The 27,671-nt window shown below is 37.3% G+C and overlaps 1 protein-coding gene and 1 long non-coding RNA gene across 7 annotated transcripts in view; one reads left to right on the top strand and one right to left on the bottom strand.

The window, feature by feature from the left end:
* Positions 1 to 22,022, top strand: part of LOC126969822 (protein yellow-like) — a 46,007-nt gene extending 23,985 nt beyond the window's left edge. For 4 of the 5 annotated variants that reach the window (XM_050815382.1, XM_050815381.1, XM_050815383.1 and 1 more), the window contains 2 exons: positions 12,493 to 12,674; positions 19,450 to 22,022. In XM_050815382.1, the coding sequence (XP_050671339.1) occupies positions 12,493 to 12,674; positions 19,450 to 20,399 (1,132 nt within the window). In that variant the 3' untranslated portion in view covers positions 20,400 to 22,022. Of the gene's footprint in view, positions 1 to 7,920; positions 7,941 to 12,492; positions 12,675 to 19,449 lie in introns of those variants that run through there. The other variant, XM_050815384.1, reaches the window with a different exon arrangement.
* LOC126969839 (uncharacterized) lies at positions 4,452 to 7,725 on the bottom strand. 2 transcript variants are annotated; one of them, XR_007730466.1, is made up of 5 exons: positions 7,554 to 7,725; positions 7,292 to 7,471; positions 6,622 to 6,804; positions 6,067 to 6,319; positions 4,452 to 5,278 (listed from the first exon to the last, which is right to left on the bottom strand). It is a non-coding gene; the product is annotated as an uncharacterized LOC126969839 (long non-coding RNA). The 2 variants fall into 2 exon arrangements; XR_007730467.1 differs by having other exon boundaries at positions 7,292 to 7,437; positions 7,554 to 7,723.
* Positions 22,023 to 27,671: the final 5,649 nt, after the last annotated feature.

Genomic DNA, 27,671 nt, shown 5'->3' with positions numbered 1-27,671 from the left:
ATTCTGCTCCTGGACTGGACGGTATTCCGTATTCCTTTATCTCTCATTTAGATGATGATGCTTTATTTTATTATTTATCTCTTATAAATTCCATAGTGGCATCTGGTAACATCCCCTCCACGTGGAAACGTCAAGAAATAATTCCCGTACTGAAACCTAGTAGGTGTTCTTCAGACCATTCTGCCTATCGCCCAATCGCACTTTCTTCTGTTTTGATGAAAATTACAGAACATCTTATAAAAAATCGTTTAGAATGGTTTGTTGAGCATAACGGTCTATTATGTGAATCCCAATTCGGTTTCAGACGTGGGAAAAGTACTATTGATAGCTTAAGTATATTCATTTCTGATATTCAATTATCATTTTCAAATAATAAATCAGTAATAGCTGCGTTCTTAGATATAAATTGTGCCTATGATAATGTCGTAATAAGTATTTTAAAGAGTAAGCTTTTACAACTTAATATACCTCTGCTATTAACAAATTTTATCATAAACATGCTTTCCGAAAGATACATAATCCTGAAACTAGATGACAGGAAGTCAATTACTCGACTTGTTTCAAAGGGCCTCCCCCAGGGATCAGTACTTAGCCCAATATTGTATAATATTTATACACACGATTTAAAATCATCACTTAATAGTGTAAATGTTCTTCAGTATGCTGATGATCTATTAATTTACTGTCGTGATATTTCTATTGAAAAAGCTAGTTCTTCTATAACACAACCGCTGATAAATTTAAAAACTTGGTTGGACTTAAATGGCCTTGATCTATCACCTGAAAAAAGTACAATAGTTTTATTCACGAGATCAAGAACTCCTCCTCCTATTTCTATATTTTATGAGGGTTATCAGATTCCAGTTAAAGATAATGTTAAGTTTTTGGGAATTGTCTTAGATTCGAAACTAACTGGTATCCCACATTGTGATTACCTAAATGCTAAATGTGAGCGTACTCTTAATATTTTAAGATGTCTGTCAGGTGTTTGGTGGGGTGCGCACCCTTTTTGCATGAAATTGTTATATAATGCTCTTATAAGAAGTATATTAGATTATGGTACATTCTTGCTGGAGCCTGGTAGTGTTAAGGCATTTAAAAAACTAGATTTCATACAGTCCAAAGCTTTACGAGTAGTTTCTGGTGCTATGCGGTCAAGTCCTCAAAAGTTAATGCTCTTCAAGTAGAATGTGGTGATCCTCCACTACATCTACGTCGTCAATATTTAGCACACAAATTTATATTCCGATCTTTTCAGTTTCTTAACCACTCTCTTTATAACAAACTTCAGAAACTTTCTCATTATATAGATTCATCTGTATATTGGTCAAATAAAAAACCACCTTGTCTAATCAAAAGTTTTAAGAAATTTATCACCATAAAAGCTCCTATTCATCGATCCATTAATTATCCTCTTTTCAGTACTAGCTTTGAAGCATTAATGTTGCTTCCAGAAATTAATTTTAACTCAGATTTAAATAAGCACGATATTAGTACAAATTTTTCGTTTAATCTTCTTAAAAATACTGTTTGGGTTGATTACCATCATATTTACACAGACCCGTCTAAACATTCCTCCTCGGATCCCGTTGGAGTAGGTGTCTATCACGCTCAATTTAAAATATCACAGAAAATTAAAGTTCCTCCGGAAACATCGGTGTTTGCTGGGGAATGTTATGGTATTTTTAAGGCTATTGAATATATTATTCTATTTAAACTTCCAAAAACAATAATTTTCTCTGATTCAAAAAGTACCTTACACAATAGGTTCCCATTTAAATCAAAAAACATTTCTTCTGTTATCATAGAAATAAGAAATCTATTAAATAAATGCAATCACTTTGTTCTTTCTGTGTTGTTTGTATGGATCCCCAGCCATAGCGACATTCCTGGTAATATAAAAGCAGACCAACTAGCTAATGAAGCCGTGGTCGATGGCGACATTTTCCCTTATAAAGTTTTTTGCCAGGATCTAGGTGCTCTTCCTATAGTTCACCTTCAGGATTGTTGGAATAGACTTTGGACTGAAACTGGTCAATCAATAGGCAGGAAATATTTTAACCTTCAGCCACTTATTTCATTTAAACCATGGTTTTTCCGTGCCAAATGCAATAAGTTAGTATGTTCTTCTATCATAAGAATGCGTTTGGGTCATGTTTGCACTCCTGTTCATCTTAATAGATTAGGCATTGTATCTACTGACATGTGTGAATGTGAATCCGATAAATGTGATCTAGATCACATTTTCTTTTCATGTTCTCTATACGACCGCTCCTCATTCCTGAATGATCTAATATCTCTTAATGTTCCTTTTCCTACCTGTATATCCTGTCTAATTATGTATCCATGTAAATTTTATAAAATATTGTCATCTTTCATTCTTCAGAATCATATTAAAGTTTAAATATTTGTAATGTTGTGTAAGTAGCAAGTATATATGTATATTTATGAAATTTTTAATATCCGTTTCAATCCTCTTTCTACTTATCTGATCCTTTCCCGTGTTCCGTATCCTTTTTTAACTTAGTTTCCCAATCTTTACATTATTGGCAAAAAGTAAACGCTATTGCCAAAAGAAGAAAAAAAAAATCAATATTTTATTCACGTTCAAATTCATAAAGGCAAACGTATTAAATAAAGCAATGACTACAACAATATAAAATCTCAAAATCAGAGTTATTCAGGTATAAAATAATTATAAAACTGAAGTATTATTTTAAGTACAAAAATATAAAATATAGAACGTAGACAGCTGCCGATAAGCGCTCTCTCTATTTTTGCACGCGCTTGGCAACGTAAAAACCCCGACTAAATTGTCTGGCTTAATTTTTTATTTATTTTGTAAACATAAAACTACAATGGGCTATATCAGGAGAGGTATAGACCAAGTTTTCAGCTTGCCTCAAATACCTACCCAAAAATTGGTGCCAGCTCTCGGACCACGAGGTTCGTTCTTCAAATCAAAGTTTCGAGGAATATAGATGGCGCTAGCAATATTTTACACCTCCCTGATTATATTTATTACGATGTTAATAGAAATGTATTATAAAATCAACTTATTATGAGCTGTACGAAGAACACACGCAGAGTTGTATTTTTGAATAGTGATATGTTTATATCACTTATATTAAATGCGCTGTATGTACCTACTTCTCTCGTATATCGTAATTATCAAAACATGAATGAGAGACTTGTAAGAGCTATCTTACTTAGAACAATGATATTTAAAAGTATAGATAGGTTACCTAGGGTCAGGATCATATGATAATAAAGCCATCGTTGTATAAGATAGAACTGACAGCATAACAATAATTAAATGGATGAAATCATACCTAATGCCTAATGGAACGGTAATCGGTATGCGTTTGTCGAATACCGAAACGTAAACAGTTTTCGGTATGGAATTATTTCTGAATACCTAGGTAATAAGCATATAATACCTTATCTTTGTTTTTCAACTGGCGGTTTTTAACTTCGTTCAATTCGTTAAGGACTAAGTATAATACATAGATAATACACTATATACTTGTATTTATAATATACAAAGTTGACTACGTTTTTATACTTTTAAAATTCACCAAACGAATCAATTATTTTCATTATTATTTATGTTATTTAACCACTTCATACATGGTTATTTGGATCAATTTATAAAAATGTCTTATTGCTACGTCGGTATTTTTAGTTTGAGAATAATACGGCACTTACGAACGGTGGTTGTTTGCCGCGGCGGAATTCAATATTTATAAAATTATTACCAATATGAATGTTTGTCTTCGAGTCTTGATTTAAAAGAGTGGCAATGAGTTTCTTGTTCTTATTCTCATTAGCTCAACCCTTTAAGAAGTAGCAGTAGATTCAATAAGAAGAAATAAAATATTTTTTGTCATTAATTGGTGTCATTTCCGCGACCTATATAAATAAAGTGGTTTTGATTTGATTTTAGTCTACTTTACTCACCTTAGCACAAAATGTACTTATTGCTACCAGGGCAAAGTCAGGGTGGTTTGATAACACGCCACATAAACAGCATTTTCCTAAAAATGTAGTTGATAGTCCAACACTTATATAACATAGGTTGTTATTTATTTCATACTATAAAACACTCTCTTACCTTTACTTCATTCCTTCTTTACTGTTCCCTATTTTCTTTTTGGAAAATCATGACTCATATGCTTTTGCTATCAACAGAATAATACTATAATCTTTTAAGTTAATACAAATAACACAAGTCCCTGTAGCCTTCATCTGGGCCAAGTACAGCCTAGCCCTTATAAGGGATTTATCAGCTGTTAATATAGATTTTGTGACAATTGGAGGAAGTATGGGTCAGAGCCGCACGGGGTGAAGTCACAATAATGGCTGCTATGCCCTCGCAATATTAATAAAAATCATTTGCATAATCCTAATGTTAGTACAGTTCACAGAATAAGAATTTAAAATAAAACCAATTTATAATTAAATAAAATCGAATTTTTATTTGGTCTTGTATAAACTGTTGTTTATCCTTGGTTACATAACACATCATATAATTCTTACAGAAGTACATTAACATAAGGTTAGGTTTGAGTATACACTTGGTAACATGTGGAGGTCCAAAGGCTAGTAAATAGTAATATTATAGGAACCAATAATCATTCTCATGAAAAACAATGTAATAAATCTCACAATGAGTTTTAATTAATATTTAAAATCACAATTATATAATAAATTTAAAGATAAGTTATAAGTTACAAAATTCTTTAATATTAAAAACAAATAAAACACCTTTCTGTCTGTTCAGAATAACAATATCTATTAATTATACATTTAAGAAGTAATAACAATCAACATATGAACTATAACTAAGGTACTTACTTAAAATATATTTTTTAAATCACAGCTAAGGTCAAATTTAAATGCTAAGTTGCGGTGAAGATTTGTAACAAAATATATATGTAAGTAAATAATATCTATAAACAAAAGTCAAAATCAGTCTTAATTCCAGTGGCGGATTCTACCACTAATAAGGTATTAAACTAAATACATATAACCATTTTAATGTGTACTTAATATTAGAAATCAAAATAAACACTATTTAAAAAACAATATAACATCAATGGCTAACTGTTTGTACTATTCTGTTTTAATTTAATTAATTCTATTATGGCTTTTTCAATTCCGGAGTCTTGTATTGAGAGTACTTAGTAGTATATTTTTTTCTGTTCCAACTGGATTAAACGGTCGCTTATTTTTCCTACTTGCCCTAGTCGTTGGCTGGTTACACGCCGAGATGGACCTGGACAAAGTATGTGGTGTTTGATATATAACCATCCATCAAAAACCCATGGCTATACTAACAAAAGAGCTTGCAAGTTTTGAATGGTTGAACAGATTTTCATGGCTATCATATTATAAAAAAACTTTAGATAATCCTACTAATATTATAAATGTGAAAGTTTGTATGTCTGTATGTATGTTTGAACTTCTTTAACGCAAAATCTACTGAATAGATTTTGATGAAACTTTACAATAATATAGCTTACACACCAGAATAACAAATAGGCTATAATTTATAAAACTATAGTGTGAATTATACAAAATATAAAAGAAGTGTGATTGTTACTAATGAATACAACTAGCACCATCTCTTATCAACTAGCAAGCAATCAATATAATTTATATGGCAAAACAACGTTTGCCGGGTCAGCTAGTTGGTTTATAAGTTTGGGAGCTAAGATGCCACAGATGGATTCAATAACACACTTCTGTGTGTAAGTTTTGAACAGATAGATAAGCCACTTGACAAATAGGAATTAAATACTCAAGAACATTTTTTATGAGGCACTTCTACATTGTTTTCATATCCTTAAGTTTAACCTTAAAGCCTATGTGTGTGCCTGTCTTTTGTGGTATAGCTTCCAAACAAGTAAACCGGTTCTAATGCAGTAAAATCTAAGAGTAATCGATTGGGATGCTGGCTAGCAATGTTCAGCAATTCAAAAGTTACAGCATTTTCCTTGTTAGGATTGGGGGTTTTTGATGTTTAGATAGTTTAAAAAAGTATGTAGAGCTAAAAATATTTACATTTTCATTATAAAGGTACTCAAGATTAATACGGGATGATGCAGGCTGTTGAGGCTGATCTTGGCCTGGCCACGAAGGTCTCAGGAAAAAGTGCATTTTCAGTAGAAATTTCCATTTTAGATGCACATCGAGAGATGCCACCAAGAGGGTCTGATGTACCAATTAAATCCCAACTCTCATTAGAAAATGGGATTTCAGGTTGGGTCATGACATCCAGTTCCAGTACGTACTGAGCCACTTCTTCCTCAATATTCTGTAAAATAGAATTACAATTCAGACAACTACAAAGAAACATTTATTCAACAACTATAATATATAGTACACACAAAATACATCTAACCAATAATACTTATAATAACATTAATATGGACATCCTATGATATGTCGACACACAGTGTTCTCCATTTGACAGTTATAGAATAAAAAGATAAGGTGTCCTCAGGAACTACCAGTTAAAAGAACACCTAGTTTGGATATTGCACAAAATACATTTACTAATATATACTAATAATTTGTAAAGAGGAAAGATTTTTACTTAATCATAAAAATACATACAATTGTGGGAAAGGCTGACACACGAGCTGTGGTTTGTGGCCCCCCAAATCCTTCTCCCATTATTTCTAAAACTCTTAGTTCCCATTGTGCCAGGGAAGCGGATAATGGTCCACCACCTGTGCCTGTATGCATCCTTCGCACAGCTGCTCCATTTTTTTTGTGAAGTGTTTTGTCTGTCCACACCTGAAATTAAGTTGCTGTTAAAACATTTTTTAATGAAAACAAAAGGAATAAGAATTTGCTGTAAGTATATTATATTTGTTCAAATTCCTTTCATAGAAAAATGGATAACAAGAATTGTTGAATATATTTTAAATGATTCTATGAAGCATCTATTGTACAATGTGCACACTTTATTTAATATAATAATTATTGTGACCAATGTTTCCAATAAGAATAATTGAGATCTTTTATAACCCCCGATCAGAAAAGAGCTGATATATAAATATAAAACATATTCTTGAAAAAAAAAGCTTTTGAACACTCGACGAAATCATGTTTTAAACCAAAAAAACCAAAGTGGCTTTACTCATTTGGGAGCAACATAACCACAGACAGACACACAGTCACAGATGCACACATTAAATTTATAACATCCCTCTTTTTTGTTGGAGGTTGACAACAAAATAGAATGCTATAGAAACTATCAATCAAAATATCCACTAGCTACCTTCTGCCACTGCTGCATTGTTTTAATGCTGCCGCCCAAAGAATTGAGCAGCTGTGTTATTTCCTCCCACAACCTCTTAGCTCGGGCCCTCTCATCAGCAGTCCTTAGTAGGCATCTTGCCAAGTCTTTATGGTCATGTAGGAAGTCTAATAAAGAATTTAATTGTTCAGTGCTGCACGACTGAGACATTCAAAAAAACATAAGTACTTAGATAGACCTTTATACTCTAAACTACAACAAAAAAAATTGCAAAAATACTTACTTTTTATATTAGCACTAGTTTTTTGTAAGTATAAAACGCCAATCAAAAACAAATTGAATTATTTCGCGCTTAAAAACATCTAAAGCCTACACCAAATCTTATTAAACTATTGTCACATTATGTGTGTTTTGACACCTAACAGCGATATCGCACAGATATTAGTGAGTTTTTCAAGAATTGCACATAATTCATTCAATCTAACATCGTAAAAAAATCAAAATATTAGTCTATGACTCTATGGTTACGATAAACGTTAAGGAATACGAACATTTGTTAGAGTAGGGTAGGTGCGATATATTCGGAGTATCATCGTATCGTTCCGAATGTATCGATGTCGATTTTGCGAGTAGACCTCCAGGATGTTTATTTGTATTTATGTATGTTTAGGTAAGTATATTATATTATTAAATATATTATCGTTGTCTTGTGATGATGGGTCATCATGTGTCTAGTATACTTACTTATATTGTATTTACGTGTATACTCGTGTTTACGTGTACTCTTATATGTGTCAACGATAAATCGTTACTGTGATGGAATTTATTAGTCAAACTTTTCTATCATACGAAATAATATAGTCAAGTACCTACCTTTCTTATGTCAAGCTGTATAATCTAATCAATAAATTATGTGTCGTACCACAATACAAAACTACTTAAGACGTAACATACTGCGATACGACCTCAATAACATCATGCGCGCCACACGTTACCCTACGAGTTATGGAATGTCACATTAAATATTAATATGCATGTATAGTATGCCTGTACTCGAATAACTTATTAATCAAATACATAATAATAAAAGAATTAGATTTTCTCATAATAAATGTAAAAATAATATTATTTTACAGTTCAGCATACATAGACAAAATCTACTTATATTATAAACAAATAAGACAGTCCAGTTCCTACAAAGAACATGGTAGTTTGAAGGTAGTCGATAATAACATAACGCACGCACACAAAACTCAAAAGGCGAAACTGTACGAAACAATTAAGTAATCGAGATTATCGGGTTGCTTCAGAAATATAAAGTTTTGCTTAAAATACGTGGGTAACACTGAAAATGTTTAGAACATTGCTAATGAAAACTTTTTTTGAATTTCAATTTTAGAACTCTTTGGTTACCTAATGTAGTATATTGCATTCATTTGTCATTTGTTTTTGTGAATTGGCGGCAAAATTAAAACTCTTGAAATACGTGAAAATGAACCTAACGCGAGAAAATTTTCGGTCAATGATTGACTATGACTTTCGTTGTGGGCTTACTCAACAACAAAGCAATGATAGGCTGCGATTAGCATTTTAATGAAGCCCCATCTCGTGCCACTATTTGCAATTAGTTTAGCGAGTTTAAGCGTGAACGTAGCAATCTCAATGATGATCCGCGTGAGAGACGTTTTTAAGGCGAAGAGTAAGCAGAAAACACGCAAACATGGTGTTTTTAGACAAGTTTTGTGATGAAAATATAGCATTTCGAGCTATGAACACTACTTAATCCTGTTACACATATCCTTAAGTCTATCACTGCCGAGCCTTTTTGAACTACCACTTCTCTTTAAAGTTAAACAAGTTTTTTGGCATGGCGTGACGCATTTTTTTGGTACTTCTCTCAGAAAAGTTATTCTTATAGCTTGTACTTTTTTGTGTAGGTTCATTTATTCAGATTAGTAGTGAATAACGAGGATTGTAAGCATATAAACTGTTTTCCACGCAAGAATTTTGATAATATTGGTTTTGTTACATAGATGGCGGGCAGGCAGCCGTGAACTCATATCGCTCAAGGTCGCAGGCATTTAGTGTCGCCTTAATCGCGCGTTCTCGCTCTGTCTTATAACGTTGTCCTTATTTCCGTGCACTTCGCGTACCGCGAGACGCGTTGCCCTTACCTATTATACTCGATGTTAGTGACTTAGTATTTGATTTTCGCGGTATTCAGTACTTGGATTGTGTAAGCTCGGGTCGTTACTCGTTTCGGACATAACTAGTTTTTCCAGAATAAATAGTTTTTGTTTCGATGCATAACGGTTTTTGGGTAAGTATTTGACAAATACATACTTTTCATAACTGTTTACTGTTTTAAACGTCCACCTCTACGTACGAACACAGTCAATCCAGTAAATTCCATATCACTTGAGTAATAATTAAGATTGAGTTGAGTTTAGATTAAGAAATTAGAATTTGTTAATAGTAAGTACACATATTTTATTAAATTAGTAATAATATAATATCAAATATGTTATATATGGTAATGGCATTATTCTCTTTATTACAATTTAATCTTATTTTCTACATTTATATATATATAACATATTTATAAAAAATAATATTACAAATATAAATATAAAAAATAGAGTCCCGCCGGCGCGCTTGGTTCACGACAATTCCGCCGGTGGTTAGGGCGACAAACTGAGGAACTTCCGCACGATGCGTGACAGCTGCTTTCTGTATCCGACCCTTTATCCAGTTATTAAGTGAGAGCCTCTTGAGATGATGGTCGAGGCTCTTATGGCATTATTATTATTATCTTCAATTTAATCTAATAAAGTAAGCCCTCTTTGTCAAAGAAGCTTCAATATATTTCACAAATTTGTGTTGTGAGTCCTAGTATATTGTCTGGTATTTTATTGTAAAATTTAACACCAAAACCTATGAAGCAGTCCTTAACCCTAGCTTAACTTATATCACGGCACGTATACTTTATTCTTTCTTCTTCAATTGAATGAATTTAAATCACATTTATTCTTAAAAACCCAAGAATTACGAGTTGACATTATAAGAATTTATAATTAAACTAGTGGACCCGACAGACGTTGTCCTGTACACACGTCTTAAATTTTAAAAGTCGGTCCAGCCGTGAGGAGCAGTTCACTAACATACCCAACAATCAAACTTTAAATTAAATAGATTTGGTGTTCCGCAGGGAAGCGTCCTTGGACCATTATTATTTTTAGTTTATATTAATGAATTGCTGTGACAAAAAATGACTGTTATTTATTCGCCGATGACATATCAATAATTATGACATGTAATAATTAAAATGAGATTGATATTTAGGAAAGTGAAAATAACAATGAAATTAATGCAGTGGTAAATTGGCTAGAGGATAATAATCTTCAATTTAATATTAAAAAAACGTCATTTATGCAATTTAGTTTAAGTAACCGCTCTAATAACTATAGCCTTAAGATAAATTATACAAATACCCGAATAGAAGAAACTCTGCATGTTAAATTTTTAGGAGTACTTCTAGATAAAAATCTAAAATGGAAAGAGCATGTAAACATGGTATGCCAAAAAATTGATAGATATGTTTATGTGTTATATAGATTGCGTAAAACGGCTTTACCAAGTACATTCCTGGCAGCTTATCATGGTTATGTCGCATCAGTACTTCGATATGGACTCATCTTGTGGGGAAACTCTAGCGAGGCTAATAGGGCTTTCATAGCCCAAAAGAGATGCTTAAGAGCTATGACAGGAGCTTTTTACTTAGATTCGTGTGAACCACTGCTTAAAGAATTACGTATTCTTCCATTTCCCTGTATGTATATATACGAAATATGTATCTTTGTCAAACAACATGACCATTTATTTACAAAAGCAAGAGATATTTATCCGAGTAATACAAGAAACGGCGACAGGCTGGTGAATGCACACAAATTATCAAAATCATAATGCATCCTACGGAAAATGTAGCTATGTCATGTGTATAAAAATATTGAATAAACTCCCTCCAAGCTTACGCGTATTACCCGTCCAACGATTTAAAAAGGATCTTTTTACATGGCTTATAGATAAATATTTTTATTCCATAAATGAAATGTTGACACATTAGGTTAAATTAAATTGACTTTAAAATATATATTAATTCTAGTCTTTAAATAATGACATTTAAAAATAATAATTATAATTTAAATTGACCTAAGTGCTTAAATTATAGTGTTTGTTTAATGTTAAATCAATTATAATAATAACTAGAATTTTGTTAATTATAATTTTGCATGCCAGAAATGGCCGATAACATTGATACATTAAAACTATTTACACCCATTGTTACATGTTTTCTAGCAAAATAGAGGATTTATGATTATTTATTATTATTATTATTACTAATTACCCCAAAATTATAACCAAAGCGGAAACAGGCATTTACGTTATGTAGAATATACAAAATTAAAATTTTGAGTTAGTATGTCTTTTGTGGGGCAATGTATATGCTTTTACAACAAGATCCCATGATGATGTTCAAAACAAATGTATTAGAAATTCGAAATTCAAAAGAATTGTTAAAAAACCTCTGTGTCGTAAATGTTACTATAACATAAATGACTTTCTTAATGATACCACTGATTGGAATTTGATCGACCGCCCACAGGCAAATAAATAGGTAATAAATTTTACTTTACGATTTCACACTGTAACCATGTTTTTATATAAAAAAAAAGAAGCCCGCTGAGTTTTTTGCGCCCGTTCTTCTCAAGTCTGAGGCATACCTTTTGGAATGGGTGGTAGTTTTTGACTATCAATAAGTGATTTAATATCCTATTTTGAATAAAAATATTTGAATTTGAACTTGTTAGTTATTGGTATTAATAGTTTATATTATCTTTGGGGTAAATATAATCATTGCTATGCTTACTATTGACACACCTTTTTACAAAAATTATCTTGCCCCAAGTTAAGCATATATAGCCTGTGTTATGGGTTACAAGACAATGATATATTTAATCCAATATACTTACATTATACATACATATAAACATACATAAATACATTTAAACATCCATGACTCGGAAAAAAACATTTATATTCATCATATAAATGCTTGCACCTACCCTCTAGCTTAGTAGGTAGGATCGCAACCACTCGGCTATACAGGTTGTCTATGTAGAAAGCATGTCTGCTTACCCCTGATTAAACCTTTTATATTTCAGAGACTACGTACCTGAAAATGTACTGCCACTGGGTCTTGAAATATGGGGCTCCCGTATATGGGTAACCCTGCCAAGCTGGAGACGTGGCGTCCCTGCTACTCTTGCAACTGTGCCTCGATTTGGCGGCAGTAGCTCCCCTCGCCTTGTGCCATATCCTGATTGGAGTTATCACAGAGCATTTAGTAAGTACTTCACACCTCACCTAGATGGTAGATGTGGTTGAAGGCAATGGTATTGTCTATTCCCCTCTTTTTTTGAATGTCAAATAAACTTTTTTTTAATGAAAATAAGGGACGATACGAGCAGGACGTTCAGCTGATGAACTAGAGAAATAATTAAAAATGCTTTAAATAAAATAAAAATGACTTGGAAAGTTATTAACTGGGAATCTGGAAGAGCGAAAGACTGCAAGTTTGAATATAATCTAATAATAAACAATACAAAAATCCACTCTGAGCAGGAAGTAGCTTCTGCTTTTGAGAAATTTTGTTCTGACATTCCAGTTTCCATCTCAAGCACCCTTGTCTCCTCCACCAGTGTTGCCGAGTCACTTCTTTTGGAAAATGTTAAGGAATGTAAACAAAATTACAAATTCAGTGTTGTTAGCCCAGCAGAAATAATTAAAACTTTCAGAACATGGCGTGTTTCCTGACCTTCTGAAGTATAGTAAAATTACACCAATATATAAATCGGGACTCACTTCTGACCCGAATAACTATCGCCCTGTTTCGGTGTTGCCGACCCTTAGTAAAATATTTGAAAAAATTATTTTAAGTCAAATGCTTACTCACTTTAACACTTATAAGTTACTTCATATAAAACAATTTGGCTTTACTAGAGGACGCTCGACTACGGATGCAGGTGTCGAACTCATCAGGAATATTTTTGAGGCCTGGGAGGAATCACAGAATGCACTTGGTATCTTCTGTGATTTATCTAAGGCTTTTGATTGTGTTCAACTTTCAACGCTGGTCAGGAAGCTATGTCACTATGGTATAAGAGGATCTGCACTCGATCTTCTGATCTCATATTTAAATAATAGGATTCAGAAGGCCGAGGTGAATGGCAGGAGATCTCCTGAGACTCCTCTCGGTATGGGGGTACCACAAGGGTCTATTCTTGGACCCTTCCTCTTCCTAATTTATATAAATGATCTACCTAACCTTGTAGAAAAAAAACACAAGGTGGTATTGTTTGCGGATGACACTTCACTTATATTCAAAGTAAAACGAAGCCAAGTTTTATATGACGATGTAAACAATGCTCTATCTGACATCGTGTACTTGTTTAGCGCCAATAACTTATTGTTAAATAGTCATAAAACCGAATATATTAAATTCACCGCGCCAAATGTCAAAAATGTTGATGCGAATATTTTATTAAATGGAGAGGTGGTAAAACCAGTGGAATCTGCTGTATTTCTTGGCATTACTCTTGATTCCAAATTGCAGTGGGGCCCCAATATTGAAGGATTGGTGAATAGGCTTAGTTCTGCAGCATATGCAATTAAGAAAATTAGACGGTTAACTGACATAGATACGGCGAGATTAGTATACTTTAGTTATTTTCATAGTATTATGTCCTATGGTATATTGTTATGGAGCAGTGCGGCCGATATTAATACTATCTTTGTGCTGCAGAAGAGGGCTATTCGCGCGATTTATAACCTAGGTCCTAAAGAATAATCAGGAGAAAAATTTAAAGAAATAAACATTTTGACTGTTGCTTCTCAATATATTTTTGATAATGTTCTGTATGTACATAAGCTCATTGAGGAATTTCAAGAAACTGTGACATTCATAATGTTAACACGAGCAACAAACATAAACTTGTTATGCCTACTACTCGGTTGGGTCGAGATAGTAAGTCTTTTGTTGGGCGATGTATATGCTTCTACAATATGATCCCAGAAAATGTACCAAACAAATGTGTTACGAAATTTAAAAGAATTGTTAAAAAACGTTTGTGTGGGAAAGGTTATTATAGCATAAACGATTTTCTTAATGACACCACGGACTGGGAATAAAGCGAACACCCTCAGGCTCTTTAATTATAAATGTTTATTGTACGATTTTACATTGTAATCCATATTTTATATTTAAAATAAAGCCCGCTGAGTTTCTTGCGCCCATTCTTTTTAGGTCTGAGGCAGTCTCTTTTGAATGGGTGGTAGTTTTTGACTTTCAATAAGTGATTTTAAATCCTATTTTGAATAAAAATATTTGAATTTGATGGAAATTCATACGCCTTGCACATTACAATCCAAAGCCGCTCAGGATTATTGAAAAACCCCAAAATTAATTCTGAGCGGCACTACAATTGCGCTCATAATTTTGAGACATAAGATGCTAAGTGTCATTTGCCCAGTAATTTCACTAGCTACGGCGCCCTTCAGACCGAAACACAGTAATGTTTACACATTACTGCTTCACAGTAGAAATAGGCGCCGTTTGTGGGTACCACCACACCCAGTGCTGCCCCGGGGCGTAAAAAGAATAGGGTAGTCCCAGGTCCAAGGGTGTCGTAAGAGGCGACTACGAGCTTTTTGAAAGTGGGAGAGTCACGCTGCTGTCTTATGACGTCAGCACAATCGGGCCAGACTCGTCCGGGTTACTTACCACGCTCGCACAGAATACCGGCGTGAAGTAGCGGCCTAGTGCCGCTATGTTTCGCATAGGTTAGTGTCGAGGACCGACAGAAAACTGTTAGGCGAGCTCTGTATTCGTTGGACGTCAGGAAGTCGAGCGGGCCGGATGGCATTTCTCCAATCGTGCTTAGAACGTGTGCCCCTGAGTTGACGCCGGTGCTAACGCGTTTATTCCGGCACTCTTATTCTAAAGGCGTAGTCCCTGACACATGGAAATCAGCCCTTGTCCATCCGATCCAAAAAAAAGGAGACAGTTCGGATCCGGCAAACTACAGGCCTATTGCTATTACCTCCCTGCTCTCCAAAATCATGAAGAGCATAATTAGCCGTCAGCTCTTGGTATACCTAGAGGGTCACCAGTTCATCAAAGACCGACGATACGGGTTTCGCCCTGGTGGGTCGGCAGGTGATCTTCTGGTATGCCTAGCAAATAGATGGATCTGCGGCTATTGAAAGCAAGGGAGCAGGCCTGGCAGTTAGCCTGGATATAGCGAAGGACTTTGATCGTGTATGGCACAAGGCGCTCCTCTCCAAACTTCCATCATTTGGGCTTCCCGAGAGCTTGTGCAAGTGGACCTCCAGCTTCCTCACTGGGCGCAGCATACAGGTCGTTGTCGACGGATATTGCTCGAACCCGAAGCCCGTGAATGCTGGAGTGCCCCAAGGCTGTGTGCTGTCTCCCACGTTGTTTCTTCTGCATATCAATGATATGTACTACAGAGCTTGGTATAAAAATATCCATGCCCTGCAGTATCACATCGGCTACTGCAACGGCGCAGGCACTAGGATCATCCGAAGGGAAACAAACCCTGCCCCAAGGGTAGGATGCAAAAAAGGAACGCATCCTATCCCAATCTGCTGACTTGTAGTGCCAAACGCGGCGGGTCGCTGGTGGTCTGCGACGTTGGCGTCGGATAGGCACTACACTCCTGACCAGGCAATGGTCGGACGTTCCGAGAGGGGCGTCGACAGAGACTTGGTAACCATCGGGATGTGTAGTCAGCAGAAGAACTAATAAGGACGGCATCTGGCTATCCACATCCGGGAGCCGCGTCGGCGACTCAACCAATTGGGACAGACCATACGCCAATGCAAAATTATGCACAGATCGCCCTGCGTAGTCTGTGGTACGTGATCCAAGCCATTCGGCATTGTGCCCGTTGAAATCACCCAAGACTACGATTTCAGCGGAGGGGATCTGAGCAAGCACGTCATCAAATGCCGCTTGAACGCAGCCCATGAGGTGATCCGTTTCTGCGTTACCACTATGGGACCTGTAGACACACGCATAGATGCGGACGCGGTCCTCTAAATCTACGCGGAGCCAGAGAGTAGACAGGCCCCTACCCTCAAAATTGCCGAGACGGCGACAGCAGATATCCTCCCTAACGTACACACATACCCCGGCATGAGGCATGAAATTATGCACAATTTTGTACCCGGGGTACGTTAAATATGACGTATCGCTAGGTCGAGATATCTGCGTCTCCGTAAGGAAACACAAGGCCGGCTGCGCCGTCTCAAGGTGGTGGTGGACGGCGTTTAAGTTGGAGTGAATTCCCCGGATGTTACAAAAGTCCACATTAAGCGTGGAGCGGGGTGCCGTGGCGTTGCTGCCCTGTTTGTCAAGAGACGGTACCCTCCTGGGGTAATTTCTCTTTAAATACCGCTCTCATATTTTATGGTGGGGGGGGGAAGGACGGGAGGGAATGGCCTCCGGTCCTCGACACTTTCTACTGTGAAGCAGTAATGTGTAAACATTACTGCTTCACAGTAGAAATAGGCGCCGTTTGTGGGTACCACCACACCCAGTGCTGCCCCGGGGCGTAAAAAGAATAGGGTAGTCCCAGGTCCAAGGGTGTCGTAAGAGGCGACTACGAGCTTTTTGAAAGTGGGAGAGTCACGCTGCTGTCTTATGACGTCAGCACAATCGGGCCAGACTCGTCCGGGTTACTTACCACGCTCGCACAGAATACCGGCGTGAAGTAGCGGCCTAGTGCCGCTATGTTTCGCATAGGTTAGTGTCGAGGACCGGAGGCCATTCCCTCCCGTCCTTCCCCCCCCCCCACCATAAAATATGAGAGCGGTATTTAAAGAGAAATTACCCCAGGAGGGTACCGTCTCTTGACAAACAGGGCAGCAACGCCACGGCACCCCGCTCCACGCTTAATGTGGACTTTTGTAACATCCGGGGAATTCACTCCAACTTAAACGCCGTCCACCACCACCTTGAGACGGCGCAGCCGGCCTTGTGTTTCCTTACGGAGACGCAGATATCTCGACCTAGCGATACGTCATATTTAACGTACCCCGGGTACAAAATTGTGCATAATTTCATGCCTCATGCCGGGGTATGTGTGTACGTTAGGGAGGATATCTGCTGTCGCCGTCTCGGCAATTTTGAGGGTAGGGGCCTGTCTACTCTCTGGCTCCGCGTAGATTTAGAGGACCGCGTCCGCATCTATGCGTGTGTCTACAGGTCCCATAGTGGTAACGCAGAAACGGATCACCTCATGGGCTGCGTTCAAGCGGCATTTGATGACGTGCTTGCTCAGATCCCCTCCGCTGAAATCGTAGTCTTGGGTGATTTCAACGGGCACAATGCCGAATGGCTTGGATCACGTACCACAGACTACGCAGGGCGATCTGTGCATAATTTTGCATTGGCGTATGGTCTGTCCCAATTGGTTGAGTCGCCGACGCGGCTCCCGGATGTGGATAGCCAGATGCCGTCCTTATTAGTTCTTCTGCTGACTACACATCCCGATGGTTACCAAGTCTCTGTCGACGCCCCTCTCGGAACGTCCGACCATTGCCTGGTCAGGAGTGTAGTGCCTATCCGACGCCAACGTCGCAGACCACCAGCGACCCGCCGCGTTTGGCACTACAAGTCAGCAGATTGGGATAGGATGCGTTCCTTTTTTGCATCCTACCCTTGGGGCAGGGTTTGTTTCCCTTCGGATGATCCTAGTGCCTGCGCCGTTGCAGTAGCCGATGTGATACTGCAGGGCATGGATATTTTTATACCAAGCTCTGTAGTACATATCATTGATATGCAGAAGAAACAACGTGGGAGACAGCACACAGCCTTGGGGCACTCCAGCATTCACGGGCTTCGGGTTCGAGCAATATCCGTCGACAACGACCTGTATGCTGCGCCCAGTGAGGAAGCTGGAGGTCCACTTGCACAAGCTCTCGGGAAGCCCAAATGATGGAAGTTTGGAGAGGAGCGCCTTGTGCCATACACGATCAAAGTCCTTCGCTATATCCAGGCTAACTGCCAGGCCTGCTCCCTTGCTTTCAATAGCCGCAGATCCATCTATTTGCTAGGCATACCAGAAGATCACCTGCCGACCCACCAGGGCGAAACCCGTATCGTCGGTCTTTGATGAACTGGTGACCCTCTAGGTATACCAAGAGCTGACGGCTAATTATGCTCTTCATGATTTTGGAGAGCAGGGAGGTAATAGCAATAGGCCTGTAGTTTGCCGGATCCGAACTGTCTCCTTTTTTTTGGATCGGATGGACAAGGGCTGATTTCCATGTGTCAGGGACTACGCCTTTAGAATAAGAGTGCCGGAATAAACGCGTTAGCACCGGCGTCAACTCAGGGGCACACGTTCTAAGCACGATTGGAGAAATGCCATCCGGCCCGCTCGACTTCCTGACGTCCAACGAATACAGAGCTCGCCTAACAGTTTTCTGTCTGAACTGTACTTCAGGCATAGAGCTCTGACACCGCGGCATGGTCGGCGGTGTCTTTCCGTTGTCGTCAAGAGTCGAGTTGGAGGCGAAAAGAGTACACAAGAGATCGGCTTTCTCTTTTGCCGTTTGGGCCAGGGTGTCATTCCTCATGTGCAACGGCGGCATGGACGGCTGGCTGAAGTTACCAAGAGCAGCTTTCGACAACGACCAGAACTTGCGTGTTCCGGTCGGGTAACTGGAAAGCTGCTCGCCGATTTTGACGACGTGTTTTGACTTTGCACGGGCGATTTGCCGCTTAAAAAATCTGGAGGCACGGTTGTATTTCCTCTTAAGAACTATGCAGTTCGGATCCTTTTCGGATATTTACATTAAAGTAGTGTACAGTGTATCTGTGACTAAGGTTGGTTCTTGTACTCGGTATATATAAGTTTTTATAAGATTGTTTAAATACAAATACTGTTTTCGAGTTTCTTATAGGTGGTCTTATAATAGTATTATATATAGTATATAGTCTTATGGTCTTAGTCGCATTATATTTAAAACTACCTTAAAAAACCGCTGTGTAGTGCTTTTAAACATTTCTAATTTTCTTTTTCTAATTTCAGACATGAAACAAAAATGTTCCGGACTGACTTCAGTGTTCAGAGTGAACGTCGATGACTGCGGGAGATTGTGGGTCCTTGATTCGGGCCAAATTGACTCACAAGATGATCCAAAACAAATTTGCCCACCCAGTATTGTTGTTTTCGATTTAAGAACAGACCAACTACTAGCTCGTTACATAATACCTGAGAAGTATGTGCTGCAAGATTCACTATTCTCCAACATTATTGTGGACACAAGAACCATAGACTGTTCCGACCTGCACGTCTACATAGCAGATACCTGGCGGTTTGGTCTTTTAGTGTTTCGCGAGAGTGATAAAAAATTCTGGAGGTTTTCTCATCATTTATTCTACCCTGATCCATTAGCATCCAACTATACTCTTCATGGGGTTAATTTCCAATGGTCTGATGGGATATTTGGTCTTGCTTTGTCCCCTCTGTATAATTACGAAGACCGAATATTATTCTTCCACGCAATGTCCAGCTACAGAGAATTTTATGTAAAGACATCTGTTCTTCGTGATCTCCATGGTGTGAACAAGAGTGTTAATGAATTCAATCTCGTTGGAGATAGTCGAGGGCTGAACGGCCAATCGTCTGCTTCCACGATCGATCGTCGAGGAGTCATGTTTTATGGGTTGGTAACTAGAGACAGTATAGGGTGCTGGGATACAAGGAAACCATACGATGGTAAAACAATGGGTGTTGTCGCAATGAATGCAGATACATTGATATTTCCAAACGACATTAAAGTGGACCAGGATAAGCGACAGAATGTTTGGGTAATATCCAATAGGCTGCCGATGTTCCAGGATGGCTTGTTAAACCCTGGAGATTACAACTATCGGATAATGTTTGCAGATACTATTGAAGCGGTGAAGGGAACTGTTTGCGATCCGAGCATTCTTTCCTTGCACAGTTTATCCCAAACACGAAAATTGTTGCCATAAATAAAAAAGCGCATTTTTTTCAGATCATTAAACTCATGTTTAAAATTTAAATAGTTATTGATGTAAACTGAAAAAATAGCACATTAAATTACCAACTGAAAACCATTCTAACATCAAAAGAAATCTCGTAATTGATACTTTTAAGATACTTTCTGTTTTAGCTATCTTAGGTAATCTATGCAAAAGTTATATTTTTTTTGTAATCAAAACATTATTGATCTCATCAAAAGTTTGACAGTAAAAATTAATTTATACTTATATGAAAGCCTATGTTCGTTTTTGTTAAGTATTTTTCATAACACTTTGCTCATGTTAAATAAAAGGATTTAAATTTAAAACAGTGATCAAATGAGAAATAATTTTAAAACTTTTGAATAGAGTTTTTAAAATATAATTATTATTAGTTAGGATGAAAAACAGGGGTGAACAATATAATATAAGTCTGATCAAATTAAATTTGATACTTTCGTCATTATAATATTGTGAATGTAAATAAAAATCAATACTACTTTGTTCACTTAGGTGAAAGAAATGACACTTATGAATAAAAAAGCTATTATACTTTTCGTAAAATTTTGAGCCTTTTTTTAGCGTTTGAGAAGAAGTGGCAGGAAAGTCATTGCCATCACTTAAAACACTATTTACAGCTTCATCGTTTCATTTAATTATAATATATGTCAAGTTGCGCAATAAAAATACTCAATTATAAAAATGAGTAATTTAAATAAAATTGAATAAAAACGTGTGTGTACGCACTTAAGAAGTTATACTTCTTTGGCCTATTACGTTTTTTGAAAGAACAATTTTGTAAAAATCTTGCAAAGATGGCTTTGACAATTTATTATTAAATAATGAATACGGCTGTATGGGCTTGAACTCTTTGCCTGTCCTATTATGGACGAAGAAACCAAAAAAGAATAACGAATGACGCAAACGTCAGATAGGAACCAACTCATCATTTTTTCATAACCCGCCTAAAGAAGTATAACTTCGACACAACCACAAGAGTTATTGGGTACAGATGCATCAATCTACACACATTGTAAATAAATAAAGGTTTAGTGCTTAGAATATGGATTGGTCTCCGCTGCGCTCCAATTAGATACCGCACAACCTAAGAACAACAGCTTTATTATTACGGCAATGCGTGGCTTCTTGACACTCAATGGCATCTTTCAAATTTTGTAACATACGCGTGTTAATTTACATTGAAATTAAAAAAATATAAAATACTTACTGATGATATGTGATCCCAGTGTCTTTCGTATTTCTTGTAGTATTGTTTTTACAAAGTTTTACTCTGCAACCCGGCATTTTAGTTTCAATTATTAGCAAAGTTTAACACAACATGTGGCACGTCACACATTGAGACTGGCTCGGGTATACTTGTGTGTAGTATTAGTTGCCGCACTTCGCGACTACGCCTGAGGTATCTAATTGGAGCGCAGCGGAGACCAATCCATATTCTAAGCACTAAACCTTTATTTAACAACATGAACCGATGACAATCCAACCACCACAATTAGCAGTATTGTCTGATAAAATCAGGTTTTATGTCAGATAGAGCCAGCGTAAGTAAATGTTTATATTATATACAATGTGTACAATAAAATATTAATATTACCACAATTTTATTTCTTCCCTCTTTTTTTACTTTACGTTAGCCATCGGTACCAAAGAGCAGCGATTTGATTTGATCAGCCATGAAGCTATATTTTTCATTAGAATTACAGGACATGGGTTGTATTTTTCTTCTTCTTGGGGGTTGACGATCATTATTGCTACTATCACTTTAATGCAGCAGTATGAGACAGTGATGAATGCAACTCTCAATTTAATCTTAATGTAAGAGAGAAGAAGTTTAATTAGTGGTATATCCACACCGTCGCCAAGCCCTCTTTCCATAACACAATAGGATAAAAGAAATGTTTGCGTTCTTGTGTATGTGAGCACGTAACAAGTTATACTTTAAGGCGACACTAAATGCCAGCGACCTTGAGCGATATGAGTTCACGGCTGCCGGCCCGCCATCTATGTAACAAAGCCAATATTTTCAAAATTCTTGCGTGAAAAACAGTTTATTTGCTTACAATCCTCGTTATTCACTACTTATCTGAATAAATGAACCTACACAAAATATTACAAGCTATTAGAATAACTTTTGTGAGAGAAGTACCAAAAAAATGCGTCACGCCATGCCAAAAAACTTTTTTAACTTCAAAGAAATGTGGTAGTACAAAGGCTCGGCAGTGTTAACTATAACCCACAGCAAGTATTAGCAACCTACAAATAAGACTTAAGGATATGTGTAACAGGATTAAGTAGTGTTCATAGCTCTAAACGCTATACTTTCACCACAAAACTTGTCTAAAAACATCATGTTTGCGTGTTTTCTGCTTATTCTTCGCCTTAATACTCATAGCAACTTCAAAACTATTATCATTATTATTATACATGATGTTACGAATTATTTGTACAGAAATGTATTTGCATTCTAAAGCAGGCTGCAGACTATCAGTGTTCACTGAACAGTCTGACTTTCCAGTGAAAAATGACATCCCAAACATAATTAATACAAATAAAATTAATCTTAATAATTAAATTTAAAAAGATTATAATAACATAAAACCTAACAAACGAAATTATATAGGTAATCTACACTGGCCTTCAAAAGTAAGTATCACACTTTTAAAATTGGGATAACGTTTTAAGTTCACAAGATATACTTTCGAAATAAAAAGGACTCCAAAGAGAATTTAATTTTGTACATAAAAACTTTATAGTCGGTAACCTTCCTTTAAGAATTGGCTGAAAAAAACTTCAAAAACAAAACCATCCCTTTTTCAAAGTGGACGTTTCCGAATTACAATTTTACCCTTCACATTTTTCTTTCTGTTTTAAATTTTTTTCAAGATCGATGGGTCTTGTTTTAAAAATTTATGCTAAAAAGCACATAACATTTATTTATCATGCCTCTTTCAGTTGAAGAATGTGCTAGGATCATGGCTTTTCTGGAACTAGGCATCAGTATGCGTCGCACTGCAAGAATGGTGGGTGTGACGGTACGAACGGTCCAGAAGGTAAAGCGAAGGTACGAAGAGACTGGACACCATCTGAGGAGACCTTGTAATGGCAGACCCAGGTGTACCAGTGCCCGAGAAGATCGTTATATTATTTCCACTGTGTTAAGAAATCGCCACCAAAATGCAGTTGAAGTCCAGCAACAGCTACTTCAGACCCGGAGGGACTACATTAGTGACAGTACAGTGAGAAGAAGACTTGCTGAAGCAAATTTGAAACCCCGAAGACCAGCGAGTGGCCCAAAACTCGAGAGACAGCATCGAGTAGCGAGACTGCGATACGCCCGTGAACACATGCAGTGAGATGAAGAAGAATGGTTAAGAATTTTGTTTGCAGATGAGTCTCGATTCTCCCTTTACACTTCTGATGGAAGGCGAAGTGTTTACAGGCGACCTGGTGAGCGATACCTTCAAGCCTGCATCTCAGAAAGAGTCCAATACGGTGGAGGCAGTGTACATGTATGGGCTGGCATATCTTCAGAAGGTCGCACAGAGCTAGTAGCCATAGAAAATGGCACCCTCCCTGGGCAAAGATATGCTCAAGAGATTGTCAATGAGTATGCAGGGCCGTATTTAGCAAATATGGGTGATGGATCGATGCTGATGCATGATAATGCCCAGCCACACACGGCTCATATCGTACAAGAGTATATTCAGGAGGTCGGTATCAGCGTGATGGCTTGGCCATGAAGAAGTCCTGATCTCAACCCGATTGAACACGCCTGGGTTGAGCTTGGGAGGCTAGTCAGAAATCGCAGACCACCACCTACTACCCTCAGGGCACTAAAGCAGGCCCTGGTAGAAGAATGGGAGAATATTCCCCAACATCGGCTCCGAAACCTAGTGTTCAGTATGCCAAACCGGCTCGAAGCTGTAATCAGAGCTCAAGGAGGCAATACCAGTTATTAAAAATTAAATAACATGTAATACATTTTAGTTGAATTTTTTTAACACTAAACTAAAAATGTCTATTTTCATTGTTTTATCTTTTTTAAGTTAAAAATTTTACTAATGTATAATTTTAGTTTCTAAGAATTAAAGCCTATAAAATTTGCAACAAAACGTTTTTGATCTTAAATCTCTACCTTCAATAGTTAAGAAAAAAAATTAATTTGAAAAGTGTGATACTTACTTTTGCAGGCCAGTGTATTATTGTATGTATTTTCCTACTTTTACGAAAAAAATCTTATTATTACAAAATTTGTTTGAAATTTGTCTTATTTCTCGTGTTCAAATTCAATCATTGTATTTTTGTTGGCAATACCATCTGTACTGTACTTGTACATCATAACTTTTACGCGAGTAGTTGCGATGGACAATCACGTAATAAATGAACCTTCTTTTTCGTGAGAATTCTTTATTGAACTTGATCTTGGAACTTGCGGCCATTTTTTAACTGGCAACCATTATTTATCATAAGTAGTAAATAAAACTTAATTTTTTTTTTATGGAAAAGGAGGACAAACGAGCGTACGGGTCACCTGTTGTTAAGTGATCACCGCCGCCCACACTCTCTTGCAACACCAGAGAAATCACAGGAGCGTTGCCGGCCTTTAAGGAAGGTGTACGTGTTTTTTGAAGGTATAGGTTAGGAATAGGGATATCGTACCCGAGGTTCTCGAGGGTGCAGAGAACGATTTTGTGATCATATTTGAAATCCAAGACGACCGCCGCACAAAATTATGATTTCAGCAATATGGATATCGTGTCCGAGATTATCGAAGGTGTAGAGAATGATTTTCGGATCATTTTTGAAATTCAAGATGGCCGCCGCGCAAAATTATGATTTCAGCAATATGGATATCGTGTCCGAGATTATCGAAGGTGTAGAGAATGATTTTCGGATCATTTTTGAAATTCAAGATGGCCGCCGCGCAAAATTATGATGACAACATTATGGGTATCGTAATCGAGGTTCTCGAAGGTGCAGAGAACGATTTTGTGATCATATTTGAAATCCAAGATGGCCTGCGCACAAAATCATGATTTCAGCAATATGGATATCGTACTCGAGGTTCTCGAGGGTGCAGACAACAATTTGGTGATCATTTTTCAAATCCAAAATGGCCGCCGCACAAAATTATGATTTAAGCAATATGGATATCGTGTCCGAGGTTCTCAAGGGTGCAGAGAACAATTTTGTGATCATATTTGAAATTCAAGATAGCCGCCGCACAAAATTATGATTTAAGCAATATGGATATCGTGTCCGAGGTTCTCGAGGGTGCAGAGAACAATTTTGTGATCATATTTGAAATTCAAGATAGCCGCCGCACAAAATTATGATTTCAGCAATATGGATATCGTGTCCGAGGTTCTCGAAGGTGCAGAGAATGATTCTGGGATCATTTTTCAAATCCAAGTTGGCCGCCGCACAAAATTATGATTTAAGCAATATGGATATCGTGTCCGAGGTTCTCGAGGGTGCAGAGAACAATTTTGGTATCATTTTTTAAAACGAAGATGGCCGCCGCGCAAAATTATGATTCCAGCATTATGGATATCGTGTCTGGGGTTCTCGAGGGTGCAGAGAACAATTCTGTGATTAATTTTGAAATCCAAGATGGCTGCTGCACACAATTATCTTTTCAGTAATATGAATATCGTGTCCGAGGTTCTCGAGGGTGCAGAGAACGATTTTGTGATCATATTTGAAGTTCAAGATGGCCGCCGCACAAAATTATAATTTCAGTTATATGGATATCGTGTCCGAGGTTCTCGAAGGTGCAGAGAACGATTTTGTGATCATATTTGAAAACAGAGATGGTCGCCGCGCAAAATTATGATTTCAGCAATATGGATATCGTGTCCGAGGTTCTCGAAGGTGCAGAGAACGATTCTGTAATCATTTTTGAAATCCAAGATGGCCGCCGCACAAAACTATGATTTCAGCAATATGAACATCGTGTACGAGGTTCTCGAGGGTGCAGAGAACAATTTTGGGAATATTTTTAAATCCAAGAATGCCGCCGCGCAAAATAATTATTACAGCAATATGAATATCGTCTCCGAGGTTCTCGAGGGTGCAGAGAACAATTCTGTGATCATTTTTGAAATCCACGACGGCTGCCGCATACAATTATGTTTTCAGCAATATGGATATCATGTCCAAGGTTCTCGAGGGTGTAGAGAACGATTTTGGTATCATTTTTTAAAACGAAGATGGCCGCCGCGCAAGATTATGATTTTAGCAATATGGATATCGTGTCTGGGGTTCTCGAGGGTGCAGAGAACAATTCTGTGATTAATTTTGAAATCCAAGGTGGCTGCTGCACACAATTATCTTTTCAGCAATATGAATATCGTGTCCGAGGTTCTCGAGGGTGCAGAGAACGATTTTGTGATCATATTTGAAGTTCAAGATGGCCGCCGCACAAAATTATAATTTCAGTTATATGGATATCGTGTCCGAGGTTCTCGAAGGTGCAGAGAACGATTTTGTGATCATATTTGAAAACAGAGATGGTCGCCGCGCAAAATTATGATTTCAGCAATATGGATATCGTGTCCGAGGTTCTCGAAGGTGCAGAGAACGATTCTGTAATCATTTTTGAAATCCAAGATGGCCGCCGCACAAAACTATGATTTCAGCAATATGAACATCGTGTACGAGGTTCTCGAGGGTGCAGAGAACAATTTTGGGAATATTTTTAAATCCAAGAATGCCGCCGCGCAAAATAATTATTACAGCAATATGAATATCGTCTCCGAGGTTCTCGAGGGTGCAGAGAACAATTCTGTGATCATTTTTGAAATCCACGACGGCTGCCGCATACAATTATGTTTTCAGCAATATGGATATCATGTCCAAGGTTCTCGAGGGTGTAGAGAACGATTTTGGTATCATTTTTTAAAACGAAGATGGCCGCCGCGCAAAATTATGATTTTAGCAATATGGATATCGTGTCTGGGGTCTCGAGGGTGCAGAGAACAATTCTGTGATTAATTTTGAAATCCAAGGTGGCTGCTGCACACAATTATCTTTTCAGCAATATGGATATCGTGTCCGAGGTTCTCGAGGATGCAGAGAATGATTTTCGGATCATTTTTGAAATCCAAGATGGCCGCCGCGCAAGTTTATGATGACAACATTATGGGTATCGTAATCGAGGTTCTCGAGGGTGCAGAGAACGATTTTGTGATCATATTTGAAATCCAAGATGGCCGCCGCACAAAATTATGATTTCAGCAA

This window comes from Leptidea sinapis, chromosome 19 (genome assembly GCF_905404315.1).
Source record: "Leptidea sinapis chromosome 19, ilLepSina1.1, whole genome shotgun sequence".
NCBI lineage: Eukaryota > Metazoa > Arthropoda > Insecta > Lepidoptera > Pieridae > Leptidea > Leptidea sinapis.
This window is presented reverse-complemented; position numbering and strand designations above follow the sequence as displayed.